The sequence below is a fragment of the Pyrus communis genome, chromosome 8 (assembly GCF_041283825.1).
Source record: "Pyrus communis isolate YQ-2024b chromosome 8, ASM4128382v1, whole genome shotgun sequence".
NCBI lineage: Eukaryota > Viridiplantae > Streptophyta > Magnoliopsida > Rosales > Rosaceae > Pyrus > Pyrus communis.
Window position 1 is genome coordinate 4,604,725 of NC_142572.1, and position 14,973 is coordinate 4,619,697.

Genomic DNA, 14,973 nt, shown 5'->3' on the forward strand with positions numbered 1-14,973 from the left:
TGATCGTTAAAGACTTAAACCCCCGGGGCACGCAAAGGACTGAAACAAAACCCAGTCGGCGGCGGGTGAAATTACCGGATTGCTACTTCTGGAGCTTCATCGATCACGGTAGCCGAATCAAACACCTCTGTAAAAAAACATGCGAAAATGGAGCTTCCTCGGCCTGGTGAGCGACGCGAAGCTCGAAGACTGATTCTGTTTTCTTCATGAATTTTGCTTTATTCATAGAATTTATGTATTGGAATGCAGCTGCGGAGGCGTTTGGTGTCGTCGGTGGCGGTGGCGGCAGAGTCGCCTATTGTTCAAGCTGATTGGCATAGGGGCCTCTCCTCGTTCAATAAGGCATTGTATCCAACACCTGGTGAGCTTATTTGCTGCTGCTTTCACTGCTCGTGCCTGACTGTTTTGTAGGTATTGTAGGAGAAGTTGGAACCGTTCTTAATTTCTATAGTGTTTGAACTTAGGTTCGAGCTCTGGCGGTGCGGTGGCTGGTTTGGCTAGCTCATTGGGAAATCGTTATTTCCATGCCTCAGGTTTTCACACGTTATAGGTCTGTTGGTTCGAGCTCTGGAGTGGTGGCAACCAGAATTTTGTGGGTTTATGGCTTAAAGTTCTTATCTTTGCAGGGTTTTGCCGCGCACCTGAACGAGATTATTACAAGACTCTCGGTGTTTCGAAAAATGCAAGCGGAGAAGAGATTGAAAGTGCTTTTCGCACGGTCAGTTTTCGGATTTTCAGTTGCATGTATGAAGGATTTTGGGTGTGATTTTGAGGTCTAGTTTGTATAGAAAGAATGTCGTGGCTAAGGCTATTGCATTGCATATAGGATTCACCATATACAATGAAACTTAATATGTTAGTTCAGCGTCTGGTTCAGTTTAAAATGAGTTTGCTTGTTTGAAAGAAAAATTTCTGGTTGGTTGTGGACTGTGAGAGGAACTTTTTCGATGCGAATGGATATTGTACGAAGTATTAAGTTGGAATGCGAAATGTGCAATAATGCTGGTCATGTCCTTTCCCTATTCGTGTTTCTTTGCCCTCGTATCTGATTATAGAGCAACTTGTTGAGGAATGCTCCATAATAAACAGTATGGTAATTTTTGACACTGTTATGAATGCAGCTTGCCAAGAAATACCATCCAGATGCAAATAGGGACAATCCTTCTTCTAAAAGAAAATTTCAAGAGATAAGAGATGCCTATGAGGTTTGACTTGTGGCCGGGTCGCATTTTACCAAACTTCTATTTCTGTATGAATTTTAAGGGAGCTGTTGCCAAGCAATCATAAATTTTGGTGTGTAGGGTTTGCGTTAATCTTCTTTTTTTTCATTGTTAATTCCAGACTTTGCAAGATCCTGAAAAGAGGGCACAATATGACAGGGTAATAACTTCGTTTCACTCTCTCTCTCTCATACACACACAAACACCTCCACATTGTTTTAGCTAGTTTTTGTAGTTTAAAAGTTAAATCTATTTGGTAAGTACTCAGTTGTGATTACTCCCTTTTTCACTTTTTATTTTGCTTCTACTTGGAAGAATGTGGTGTGCATGTTCTACTAGTGCCATCAAAAGTTTAATAGTTTCTTTGCAATCAAAATCCTTAATCCCATATACTGTTTTTTAATCTGACTCAGTTGTTCTTTTTGTTCAATGAAGGTGCGCTCAAGTGGGTCAGAAAATGTAGGATATACTGCTGGAGGTGCAGAGGGGTTTAGAAATGAGAATCAAAGTCACGGTAGTGCTGGGGCAGAGGGGTTTAGATATGGTTTTGAAACTAATTTTTCCAGTTCATTCCATAAAATATTTCAAGAGGTATTTCAGTGCCTGTTCTATCATAAAACTTAATGCAGCTTGTTACTGCAGCTTGTTGAAATCCTTAATCAATTTAATCTTACTCTGATAGACATTTGATACTGCAGATCTTTGAACATGAGTTCGATCAAGCTGGATCAAATATCCAGGTAAACTTGGTTCGCTTATGGTTACATTTGTCATGTGGTTCGCGTTCTGTACTTCCAAGCTGAAATGATTAATGTTTTTAATGTGTTTCGTAGGTGGAGTTGTCACTTTCTTTCACTGAAGCTGCTAAAGGATGCACAAAGCATCTCTCTGTCATTTCACATGTTCACTGTGATTCATGCTGTGAGTAGATTAAATGTTTGAAGATCTGATTGTGATTTTTAATAGGAAATCTCTTAAATATAACATATATCTAAAAAATTAAAACCATTGTGTGTTTTGGAAACCCTTGACCATAATATAGATGACTATCCATTTATTTTCTCTTTTATATGACAATGGATTTCTTTTTATACTCTTTTTTTATTTTATTTTATATAATTTGGTTGTATAGAAATTAAGAATCATGACTAATGTTTAGTATAAATTCTGTTGGTTAGTCGTATAAGGAACCACTTTTTGGACTCTGATTTTTTCATGTGTGACTATGATATTTCACGTTGGGAATTGTGGAATTTCTCGTTCTTGTTAGGGTCCAGGTTACGGGGTTTAGAATATGTGTTCCAGTTCAGGGGTCTGTGGCTGGACGTCGGGGTTTGTATCTGAAGTACTGTTTGGGCCTGGTCAGAGTCCAAGGTTGGGTCTGGTCAGAGTTCAAGGTTCTGGCTTTTGAAGTTCTATTATCTTTGATTCCGGATTAACACCAAGATTTTGGACTCTGGAATCCATTTTAAGGTTCCCTCCCCAAATCACAATTCTGATAAGTTCCCAAACAAAGTACGCTAGCAGCATGCTATCACTTAGGACAGAAAAGAACACGAGTGAAAGAAGAAATGACTGTAGATTAGAACCATTATGACAAAGAATTGTATTTGGATGGCATTAAGCAAAACCCTGCTGTCAGGAGAGTGATGAATAACTCCACTCTATAATCCCAATGAGAAACAATAGTTCAAACAAGATTATTGTCGAAAAGTTTGCACACATTTTGGATTCATTATTTTGCATTGTTCGTTTTCATGATTTCCATGTAACAATTTGTCCCCTTTTATAAGTAATTTCTCTAGTACCTTATATTTCATAATGCAGATGGGCGTGGCTATCCACTAATGATGATTATGGAAATATTTCTTCTAAAAGGAGTCAGTTTGAGCAGATGATTTTTATGTTATTTTATATTTGTCATTCTACAAGTGTGACAAATTATTAACTACAATAGTCTGTTCTGAATTTTAATCTCCTACCAGGTTACAGTTCCTCCATTCACATCAACATGCAGTACGTGTAAAGGATCGGGCCAAATAATCAAGGTTTAACTTGATTCCCAATGAGAAAACTATTTTGGTTCATAGATGGATGCAAGTAATACTGTTGGTGTTTAATTTATCTACCTGTTGCAGGAATATTGCTTGTCATGCAGAGGATTAGGGATTATTGAAGGTGTTAGACAGGTTGAAGTTTCGATACCAGAAGGTTGGTAATAGATTGTTTGAATTGATTAATGGGGATTGAACAATGGGCTTTCTGATATCAGTATACTCTCCTATTTGTGTTACATAAATATAATTTGGCTCTAGAAAACTTGTATTGTATATTTATATAGGGAGACAGAGTTAAAAGGTCAATTGAATACAAGTTCAGAAAACATGACAATCTTGTCAAGAGTTTATACGAAAGAAGCTACTTTGCTATGCTTGTTTGCCATTATGTATTGTACTTTCGAGTCATTACAAGAAGCTTCTCTCGCTTTACTGTTCAGATATTATCATATGTTGTGATTTCAAATTGAACTTTCATTATTTACCTAAGTTCTCTCTCTCTCTCTCTCTCTCTCTCTCTCTCTCTCTCTCTCTCAAAAGGTGTGGATTCTGGAGATACAATCAGTGTTCCAGAGGCTGGGAATAGTGGGGCACGAGGAAGCGCGGCAGGCTGGCTATACATTAAACTAAAGGCACAACTTACTCTTTCTTTTATAGCATGTTCTAATAATCTAAGTGTTGTGGAGGACTTAATCCTTTGCTCGCCCTAAAAAAGAGGACAAACTGGAATTGTGTCAAGCTTCTGGAATTTTTTCACAGCATATGAGAATTTAAACTTGACCCAATTGCATTCAAGTGACTCATTGTATAGAAGCTAGTATGGTTGTGAATGCGTATCCTGATATGCCCTGTCAAATTCTGTTTCTCTTTGGTGTAGGTTGACGAAGATCCTATCTTTGCTAGAGACGGTGCAGATCTTTATGTGGACTCGAATATTAGCTTTACACAAGTGAGGATGATTCCTTGCATTCATATGACTAATAGCCATCTTGTTTCTACTCTACATGATGAGATATTTTCTTTTGGCAATGTCTGGTGCTTTCCTTTTTGTACCATATGATATTATCTCTGTCTTTATCTTTTCCAACATTCTTTTAGCATCCTCATTATTGTTTTCTTTTTGTCTTTCTAAAACTTAGTACTATCTGTTTCTTTTGGGGACTTCCATGTTTGCTCTAATTATTTTATTTGTACTTCAAAAAAAAATAATGGATAAAGTATCTGATGCAAGTTATTTTCCAGTAGGCATCCTGTGTAAATATTTTTTTTTACAGGCGTTAAATATTACTTTTGATGGTGAATGTTTGAATATTTCAGGCTATTCTTGGTGGTACGGTTGAGGTACCAGCTTTATCTGGGAAGATTGAAGTAAAAGTAAGAGTTTTCTCTTTATTTTAAGCCTCCAGTATCTAATTAACTTGAAACTTTGTTGCGAATACTTTTCTGTGTAGCCACTCGAATAAGTGGTCTTTGTTAGTTCTGTTAGGCAACTTGCATAGTTTATGAAGTACGCTCAACTACATCGCATGAGTTTGGGGTTCAGGGATCTTGACTACTTTATCAAGTACGATATGGTATAAGCTAAGTATAAGATGCAGTATAGCTCTGTAGTCCTATGTTGCACAGACAAGGATACAGATACGGCGAACCAGCAAATCTCAAAAAGTAAGGAACGAATATGGCTAGGACACGGCAATTAAAATATAGTAAAAATATTACATATATTAAAAACAATGCTTTGAATTCATAGATAACAAGTACTTGTGTTCATCAAATTTATTCACCATACATAATAATTAAAATAACACAAACATAATAATTAAACAACACAGGATTCAAGTCTCAATGATCTTCAAGTCTCTCTTTCAATTTTCTCGTGAACTTCATTGTCGTCCTTACTAAAGATCATGGCCTCTAATTGGAGAGAAAGAGGACTGAAGAGGAGGTCGGCAAACTTTAGGTTTTAGAAGTTTCTATATTTACAAAACTGCCCAAAAATGTCTTTTACATTTACAAAAAAGCCCCTGCCGTGTCTTGACCGTGTCGGGGTGTCTGAAACTTCAGGGTTTCGGAGTGTCCATGCAACATAGCTGGAGTCTCTCCATCCTGCTGATTTGAAAATAAAATAAAATATTGTTAAGGTCAGGAATCTAATATGTTGTATGTCAGTCTCAGCAGCTTTTTATGTTCTTTGCTTCTTCAGAAGGGGCGTTTATTGAATTTTATATGAGGATTGAAGTACTAAAACAAATACTAAAGAATGAGAGTAAAACTCAGTATGCTGTATGTTAAAAGAAACAAATGTAGTTAAATTGGGAAACTGATCATCCATTCATTGCCTAATATTACCACCGCCCAGTTCCCACTATGATGACGTTCATTGTGGTGACATTCTTATTTGTTTAGGGGCAGATGATTGAGTGTGAATTAGGCTGAATATTTATTTTAGTGAGTTAGTTATTGGTGCTTCCTAATAAGACTTTATTAGCTGACTTACCATATAGATTGGCTCCTTCTTGTGATTGGATTTCTGTTTTGCCTCTTGAGTACTTTTCTCTTTCAATTCTGCTTGTCTTCATATTTCTCTCTGTTCCACTTTCTTCTTGATCCTACATCGAATTGACTCTTCCTTGTAATTATGGACCTGTTAGATACCAAAGCGGGTTCAGCCTGGACAACATCTGGTACTCAGAGGCAAACGTAACTATATCATTCTTTTTAATGCTTAAAATCTAGTACCCTTTTTTTATTGAAATTTGCTTAGCCAGAAGGTTGTTGCAGGACTGCCAAAACATGGTTTTCTAGTTAAGCATGGAGATCAATATGTGCAATTCCGGGTTAAATTTCCCACGTAAGCTCTCTTTGTAATTATGTATATCATACGTTTACGTCTTAATACTTTCCTTTTTTGTTGTTTGCACATTTGTTTTTGGCACTGTTTACTCACATATTACATTGTAATATGATTATTACTTGAGTCCTTCAGATCATTTAGACCAAACATTTGTTTAATTGGTGTTTGTTTATTCTTGGACTTATCCTTTTTTTCCCCTAAAGAACTGTTTAAATTTATGAAAATGCGCATTGGTCTGATCAATTGAAAACTGTTCTACTTGCTGGTTTACCCCCGTGCTCAGAAACCTAAGTTGGACTAAAGTTAACAACCAACACTGGTTTGCTCTGTGAATGATTTGTGTTATTATCTGGCAGAGACGACTGACTAGCATACTCTTTTTTGTTTTAGTGAATGACTAGCATACTCTTGGTTAAACTTGTAACTGATATATTACAAATTTAAATTTTTAATGTCAAAATCTTACTGGCCCACAGGCTAAGGCCTCACTGGAACTTGTACCCATTTTTTCGGTCAATTTCTTTTCCTGGTGTTGGCTGTCGTAGGGCTTCTAGATTAATTTCTACACAGCTGTATACATAGTCATTACAGACATGTAGAGGAAGCCCTATTGTTGCATGGTGATTACCTTTTAAGACTGATATCATGTTCTATATTACTGTACTTTAACGAACTGCAGTTCTAGGTTTAATGGTTTTTTTGACATTGCAGTTAGTTCTACATTTGTGAGCTACAAGAATGCTTTTATCCCATTCATCTTTTTTTATTTTTTTTACGAAGTGAACTCAACGAACGGCAAAATGCAATATTAGAAGACTTCGTGGATGGGGAAATTATTCATGGAGACGGTACTTCCAATTCCAACAAAAGAGATTGGTAGGCCATTTACTCGTAAAATGCTTGTTATGTGATGCTTTTTTTTCCCTCTCAGAAACATAAACATGTATAACAGTACTTGGTTGCTTGTGTAATGTGATAGTGTTTAAGCCACGTATAAGATTCTAGGGTAAGATACACTTATCACCCCCTTAGTTTCTTAACTGTTTCAAAATTCCTGCTTCTCTAATATGAAGAATTTTAACCTCATGTCCTTAATTTGTGTCAATCGGAATCCTGTATTCATGTTCGTTAAATGTGACTGGTGGAAGGCATTGTAAAATGCTCGACATGTGAATTTTATGTTCAAAACGGCTTGGTGAAGTCAAATGAGCATACATCAATTAACTGAAATACGGGCTAAGTCTTGGTGAATCTTTTAGTCACTTTCTGATAATGATGATTATCTTTAACTGGATAACAGGCTTTATCAGCAGCTATCTACTGGTTGAACTTACAGGTTTCAGAGAATCCTTGAACGTATTTCGGAGCCTAGGTTAATGCTTCAACTCTCGATATTCGTATTGATCCTTTTGTTGCTGAACAAATCCATGGGCTGAATGCTGGCCCCAGGCAATTTTGATCGAGATACATAGACCACTTTACAGTGATATAGAGAATGCTATCTTTCCCATTCTTAGGAGTTCTGTTAATTAAAGGTACCAATCTTCTCACGACTAGTCAATATATTCCCCACCCTTTTACTGCTGTCCTTTTTAATCTTACTTCTCAATTGGTTATATAGAAGTGCAACTTCTCAATGTAAAAGTTTGAAAATAATGGTTGTCTAATTATTGGCTCTGTACTTCTTTTCAATCTTCACACTGAAATTTTTTCTTTTAGTGGTCACTTTTATTGTATATTAACATTTTTATTATTGGTTAGATAATTATCAAGCCAGATAAGGAGCTATCGAGATTGGTAACAAGCATTTAAGATACTTCGGTGTTGATATTGGTAGTAAGCTTCAGGCCCTTTTGTTAACCATTTCGTTTTTTTGTTTTCACTTTTTGTTTAGTGATAGAGGGGGACTACACGGGGATAAGCAGGAATAAAGAAGAATGGAATAAGGGATGATGGTAGAGATGAAGAAATGAACAAGGAAAGGCACAGAAAACGAACACTAGAAACTAAAAACCAACAACTATTTTAAGTTGTTCTTACTTTTCAATGATTTGTTTTCTTTCACTCTTCCTTTTTCTCCCCCTCTCTCCCGTCATTCTTCGTCTATCCCTTCTTCTTAGCCCATATCTCAAGTAGAAAAAGTGAAAACCAAAAACTATAAACGTAATTGTTATCAAATGGGCCCTTGGCTTAAAATTAGGTTTTTGAACCAGTCTCTCCAATGCCAATGAGGCTAAGTAATTTACTTAGCCGGTATCTTCATTGTCAAACGGGCCCTGGTATGTATGCTTTCACCATCTGTTGAAGTGCTTCTTTGTCCTACCAATTCCCTTTAGCCAATTATGCAGGTCAAAATATGTTCGTATAGGTCTTACTATGTTCTTTGAACTTTCATTGATGCTGAAGTGTTTCCATGTTTACTGAAGATTAGTATTTGTAGTCATTATTATTACTACTTGTGTAGCAGCTTTCTGTGGTTGACATGTCAGCCACTTTCGCAGTGGTCTATTGGTTACTTGTGTCGTCAACGTCTTGAAAACGTGTTAAAAAGGCTAGCATCGACTTAGTGTCTTCGTCGTAGTGAGAGCTCACGGTCGGATTGGGCTGGATGATTATGAAAGCAGTTAAGTTGATCGTTAACTTGCTTTCTTTCTTTTTTCTTTCTCTTTTTGCAGGATGAAAGTTCGTACAAGTTAATTAGAGTTGTTGAGGATTACGTAAAGGAGTTGTTGAGGATTTACGTAAAGGAAATGTATATTGCAAAATATTTTGGTGACCTATAATTGAAAAACGATATGCCCTGTTTTAAATGTTTAACATACGTTTACACAAGTTCGGGCAGTATATATGAGCCCTTGACGAAAAAAAAGTTATTGAATAAGAGTGGTTCATGTGTTTATTTTCGCCATTGATTGTAGCTTCTAAGAACCCGTTTGGGAATGCTTATGTAAGAAATACACGCTCATAAACGCCATTTCTAGATGCACAACAAAATGATACTAAAACTTGAAATAGTCTCTTTGCAAGACGCCCATTACTTAAACTTTAGGGCATTGTAAAAAATCAGTTTTATGTTTTAGACAAACCTCCCTATTCGACCAAAAAAAAAGGAACACGGAGAAAAAAAACAAAGAGACTAGCGCTCATTGTAGATATCTATGTATCATTGTATCATTGACAGTTAATACTTGGACAATAGTGACAAACATTAATATGAAAAATGAACGGTTCAAATTACAAGATTGAATCCTTTCTGGTGTTGTATTGGTATGCATTAATATTGTTTGGGTTAATATTTGAACATTGGACTGCAAGTGTGTGGAAGTCCAGAAATGCCAATTAAAAGGAAGACTTGCCTGAAGCCCAAGCATCAAACCCAAAGATAAATTGGCACCTTCTCATTAATGCATAGGCCATATGCCTATGATTTAAATGTCAAGTGATGGGGACTAACTCACAATCAGCCAAAATGTACTTTTCCATGGCAATACAAGTAAAAAGCTGATGACTCACTACCCTCCAAGTGCTTTTGGGCAAGAGTAAAGTCACTGCAGTCGGGCTAATTTGCCTTTAAAAGGAGGAAAAGGGCCCAAAGACAAGGACACTCAACTAATCAAACAAACAAACATACAAACTTTGCTCTCAAGCCAGATTTGCATCTAAAAGCTGTAATCAGCCCAAATCTTAGTCCTTTTTCAGGATATCTCCCTCACAAAAGCTATCTTTTGTCTTGCCTGAAGCTCTTTGTTTACTTTCTGAATTTGTAGATCTATTAATTAATGCGTTCTCCAGTATGTATTCAAGTCATATTTGCCTATTTCCTACTTTAAAAGTCTTATTTGTATCTGGATCTGGTCAGTTTAATGGATATGCTTTCATTTAAAACCAATCTAGAACCAAACTAATGACTTAAGGGATTTGGACTGCCCTCATTCGAATATACAAGACTATGAATTGAAAGTCCTTGGTCACAAGGCAAGAAAAAGAACTTAATGTGGACTTAACCCATCCACGACAATCTTTTGATAACAAGAAGTCTGAGTAACTTGGGGTGCAAGTAATCGACTAAACACAATCTTGTTTTACATCTGCTATATTGAGATAGTAGTGTTACGTCTAGCACTTAGTTGGTTTTGATTGCGAGTCTTAAGGTCTACACCTAAGGCCCCACAAGGGCACCTTATGTCCTCCTCTTGCAGCATATTAGCAGGCAAGAGCTCAACTATACATCTAAAATGTCAATCCCCCTTAGGGAGCTGTGTTGAGTGCCGATGAGCCATCTCCGGAGAAATCTTGGCCCGAACTAATACATTATTGTATGGAGATGGGGATCTATGCTTTTTGTATTAGTTATATTAAAACCTAGAAGTGATCCTTCAGCGACTATAGCTAGCTGGATCTTAACTTAGAATATAGGGCCTATTTCAGATCTATTTAGTGGTACATCCTATCGTTTGTCAAAAAATTTTATAAAATTGTTATCACTAAACTAAAATACTAACTACTGATTTGGTAGCTAACTTAAATAAATGTCTTAAGCAATTTGAAGACTTGACCTTAGTCATCCTAAGATTAGAGAGGAAAAGTAAGTGAAAAGATAAAGAATCAAAACATGGCATTACTCTTTTGAGAAATTATTGAGGATACGGCCGGCAAAGAAAATTTTTATTTTTTTTTCATAATTAATCAAAACTTGTACACATAAGTAAAGCTTAAAAAGTTGACAGTTTTTCCATGTTCTTTAACGCATACAACGCTCACTAATAATTTACAATTTATAATGAAAACTATTATTGGCATTTTAAAAATCTTATTTTGTATTCTAAATTTTCTATAATTCGAAAGAAAAATATACTTGTGAAGAGTAGATAATGAGATTTTTAGAGTGCTAATAACAGTTTTATTTACAATCAACTAATATATAAACACCACTGTAGGAAAATGATTCAAACAAAGCGAAATATAGACGAATTTGTAAATGCCAAACGGCAGAGGTGGCCTTTCCCTCGTTCTCAAACTCCAACTAGGGTTTGTGACTACAGACTAGCTAGGGTTCAAGCTAGGGTTCCAGTTGATGAGGAACCTGTGTTGCTTCTGGTGTATCTTTCTTTTTCTCTGAAATTTCGGCTTCCTTTCCCTTTTCCTCTTGCTTGCTGTGTTTTATCTCACCATAGAAGTAAGAGACAAATCCCCAGAGAGAGAGTGCAAGAGAGACTCCCTTTACTGCTTGGAATTTTTCTTGGTAAAAAATAACTGCTAGGACCTCAGTTACGGGGAGCAAAACGGCAATTAGAATTCCAGAAAGCAAAGATGAGGCGCAGAAGATGACTCCTACGGCTCCCAGAAAAAAACCTTGCCACACTATAGCACTAAATACCAGCACCACATAGTAACTGGTTTCCCCCAGACCGAAGTTTCTTCCTTCTCTTGGAATAACCTGAAAAAAAGTAGTAAATAAATTAGACCATTTAGACCAACTCCCATGGTGGGCTAAAAGCCAAATTACCCCTCAAACCCACTCCAACCCAAGGAGAAATTTTGGGCTAAATGCTGAATGCTAAACCAATGCCAAATTCCCCCCAAAATTTAGCCCAGAAATCAAAGTGGACTCCACTCAATATTTATCGAAATTTAAATTTTTTTAGATTAAAATGTTCATAAAATTAATTTACGATAGTTTACATATTTATTTAAAAAAAAAATTTAATTTAACAAAAAAAAAAGTCTAAATTCATTCTTTAATAATCCCAGGCTAAAATTTTAGACTAGAACGGTTGGAGCAGAAAAACTATTTCTGGGCTAAAAGCTAAATTTTTCGGACTCAAAAATTTGGCTTTTAGCCCAACCATTGGAAATGATCTTACCAAGCAAATATCTGTTTTATATACCACTGATTTTCTACGCTCATTCATCCCTTTATTAATTTTTTTTTATGAGATTAAATTGTACAAAAACGTAAGTAAGATCTCATGTGCAATAAAAATATTTTATAAATAATGATAAAATAATTAAAAATACCAAAATTTTCACAATTTTATGACATGGCTGATACTACAGTTCGTCGAAAATATATGGTATCTAGTGCGAAATCAATACATATGAACCAATAAAGTAGAATAAAGTCACACTTATTAGTTGGTAGTTGGTACAATAACTTCTTAGATTAATTCAAATCATGAAGTAATCGAGTTTTAGGAGGTGTATTCAATTGTTAATTTGAAAGACTTTAATGAATTTATAAATTTATAAATTTTTATAGAGTTTATTAATTGATTTGTAAAGATTTCATATAAAATTTTGATTCAATTCATTCGAAATCTTATGAAGAGATGTGAGATTTGTAGATGCTTAAAATACACACAAAATCTCTCAAATTCCCTCAAATTCCTCAACTTTCTAAAATTCTTTAAAATCAATTTTTAATTGAATACATATGGAATGTTATAAATTTCTTTAAAATCCTAATTGAATACATCCGGACTTTTAAGAATTTTAATAAACTATCTTAAAATTCTAATTGAATACAACTTTAATTTCAATAATCGGTTAAAATTATGATTGAATACTTCTAGATTCATTAAAAGAATTAAAATTGTTTAAAATGCCAATTGAATACACCGACTGAGGATATAGGCCTAGGAAAAGTAAAAAAACCTGGTGGATTTTCTGGACTTTATAAACATGAAAGCTGGCCAGCCAAAGTTGATCTCCTCGAAATTCTAAATAAAAGCCACTTTATATATTTGATGTTCTATTGGCTCTACGAGGATAAGTACTTTTACTTCTGCCATTGGCAAAGGAGTGCTGGTATTTTAAAGATATTTACTAATTATTATGTGTCGCTTTTCTTTTACATTTTTAAGATTCTACAACTTTACTTGGATGATCTCTTTTTATAGACCGTTCAAATCATCAAGTCTTTATTTTTACAGAAAGTGTAACTAATGTTTTTTAAAGATAAAGATTCAAAAGTGACTAAGAAGGCAGTTCAAATCATCACGTAGAATCTTAAAAATAAAAGATGAAGAAAAGATCAATAGAAAGTATGTTTGATTTACTGAATAATATAAAAATAAAGAAAGAAGATGTGCACAACAGTAGAGACAAAGAGAGACATATGTAATTATAAAGTGTGTGACACTTGCATTTACTTATAATAAACTCTTTACCCCCAATAAAATTACAATTCTAATAAAATAATATTTTAATATGATAATATCTAGTTTAAAAAATATGGTAAAAGCTACAAGGATATTTCAAACACGATATGATTTACACAACTGTATTCCTAAACTACTAGGTTCTGCAAAAAATAACTAGCATTCTTCTTATTATATTGTATTGATCATCGTTTTGTTACAAGTTGGTCTCACATAGGAGTGATCTACCCCAATTAAACGGGGTCCAGATAGCTAGTGAAGAGAGAAACGTTACCTGCCAACTCTTTACCCATATCTGGAAATTACATTAGCACTTGTTTTTTTTTTTCGGTCGAAAATAATATTTCTTGTTAGACTGTCTATTTGTACGACTGTTAAGTAGGTTGTTGTGAAAATTTGGGGTCTAAAAACTCACACAAGAGAAGCATATGTGACTAATTAACAAGCAAGATACCATTAACATGTGAAGTAGAATTGGATGATGATAATTAAGCAGAGGCCGGATACAACTAACCTTGAAGTCGTTGTCGATAAGCATTCCCACAGTGCAAAACAGAGTAGCAAACAAACACATAACCAATTGAATCTCCATAACCAAAGCATATGTAATGGTCTGCTTGGCCTTCTTGTATGTCAACTCTATCAACGGCAGCACAAATCCATACAAAGCAGCCGCCGCCACCGTCATCAAAAACCCGGCAATATACTCCTTATTCGATTCCCCCTCTGGTCGATCAGAGCTGGTGTTCAACCCCAAAACAGCCGCACCAATAGTCAACAGCACGACGGCGTTTATGGAGAATGAGGTGAACTTCTGCTTCACAAGAATAAAGGCAAAAAGGGCAGTGAAGGCTAGCTGGCCAGCGATGATTAGGGCTGACGTGGAGACCGGAAGTCGGGCAACGCCGTAGGCGTAAAGGTAGTCATCCAGGCCGGTGAGGACGCCGATGACGGCAGAGGCTATAAAGAGTGGGAGCTTCATGAAGATGATTTTTGTTGATGGCCCTTCAGTCTTGCGGCGGTGGTAATAAGCCATGACTAAGGGGATGAAGATGATCGGCCAGCCGCCGGTTTCGAGCCAGCTCGAAAGCCAGACGCGTTTGCCTCCATGGATGAAGTAGAGGCGCATAACCAATGGACCTCCAGCTGTGCCTATGGATAAAAGTATGCAGCTTATAATGAGAAGGAGCTTTTTCATGGCAGCGTTACGTTTTTCAACATGATCGGTTTCCATTGGTATCTACGTGAGGGCCGGAATCTCAGGACCGGCCCGGTAATGAATATGTGTTTCTCTGTGATGTTAAGTCGTAGGGCAGGAGAGAGCAAGAAATGAACCGGCTGTGTCGGACTGAAATAATGGAGCAGTGGACAGCGACACCGAGGGTATGACAAAAGAAAGGGCGTCGAGCACCGTTTACATCAAGAGTAGTGGAGGTGCCAATCATGAAGTGTAAGATTATTGAATAGTCAATGGTATACATAGACATCTTTAACTTGTCGTATTGAAAATTGGTTCTCATTTGTGTAATTTTTTTTTTCCTCAATTTTAACTATGAAAGTTAAAGAGAGATTTTGTATTTGATCCATCAATTCGGGATCATGGAAATGTGGACGATTCTAACGTTCTTGTGAAATAAAGGTCAATCTTGGTTTCCAGCCTTTATTTATTAGAAGTGTGAGCA

At 36.0% G+C, this 14,973-nt stretch overlaps 2 protein-coding genes across 2 annotated transcripts; one reads left to right on the forward strand and one right to left on the reverse strand.

Moving 5' to 3' along the window:
- The first annotated feature begins 24 nt into the window (after positions 1 to 24).
- On the forward strand, positions 25 to 7,947 carry LOC137717869 (chaperone protein dnaJ 1, mitochondrial-like). The gene is made up of 19 exons (XM_088698508.1): positions 25 to 166; positions 250 to 361; positions 465 to 533; positions 627 to 718; positions 1,122 to 1,205; positions 1,342 to 1,380; positions 1,656 to 1,811; positions 1,919 to 1,960; positions 2,054 to 2,141; positions 3,048 to 3,100; positions 3,206 to 3,268; positions 3,359 to 3,431; positions 3,818 to 3,909; positions 4,155 to 4,226; positions 4,595 to 4,651; positions 5,929 to 5,977; positions 6,059 to 6,128; positions 6,912 to 7,007; positions 7,468 to 7,947. Exons 1-19 carry the CDS (start codon positions 140 to 142, stop codon positions 7,565 to 7,567), a joined length of 1,434 nt encoding a protein of 477 aa, XP_088554634.1. The 5' UTR covers positions 25 to 139; the 3' UTR covers positions 7,568 to 7,947.
- A 3,036-nt stretch (positions 7,948 to 10,983) lies between these two features.
- Positions 10,984 to 14,743, reverse strand: LOC137718367 (purine permease 3). Its single transcript, XM_068457902.2, has 2 exons — positions 13,806 to 14,743; positions 10,984 to 11,568 (listed from the first exon to the last, which is right to left on the reverse strand). Exons 1-2 carry the CDS (start codon positions 14,523 to 14,525, stop codon positions 11,191 to 11,193), a joined length of 1,098 nt encoding a protein of 365 aa, XP_068314003.2. The 5' UTR covers positions 14,526 to 14,743; the 3' UTR covers positions 10,984 to 11,190.
- Between the last annotated feature and the right edge of the window lie 230 nt (positions 14,744 to 14,973).

Bases quoted from the DNA above. Each gene is read 5' to 3' on its own strand.
- LOC137717869 (XM_088698508.1), top strand. From the start codon at position 140: ATGCGAAAATGGAGCTTCCTCGGCCTG. The intron at 167-249 runs GTGAGCGACGCG...ATTGGAATGCAG, and splicing joins AATGGAGCTTCCTCGGCCTG to CTGCGGAGGCGTTTGGTGTC. The intron at 534-626 runs GTTTTCACACGT...TTATCTTTGCAG, and splicing joins TCGTTATTTCCATGCCTCAG to GGTTTTGCCGCGCACCTGAA.
- LOC137718367 (XM_068457902.2), bottom strand. From the start codon at position 14,525: ATGGAAACCGATCATGTTGAAAAACGTAACGCTGCCATGAAAAAGCTC. The intron at 11,569-13,805 runs GTTAGTTGTATC...ACTTTTTTTCAG, and splicing joins TTATCGACAACGACTTCAAG to GTTATTCCAAGAGAAGGAAG.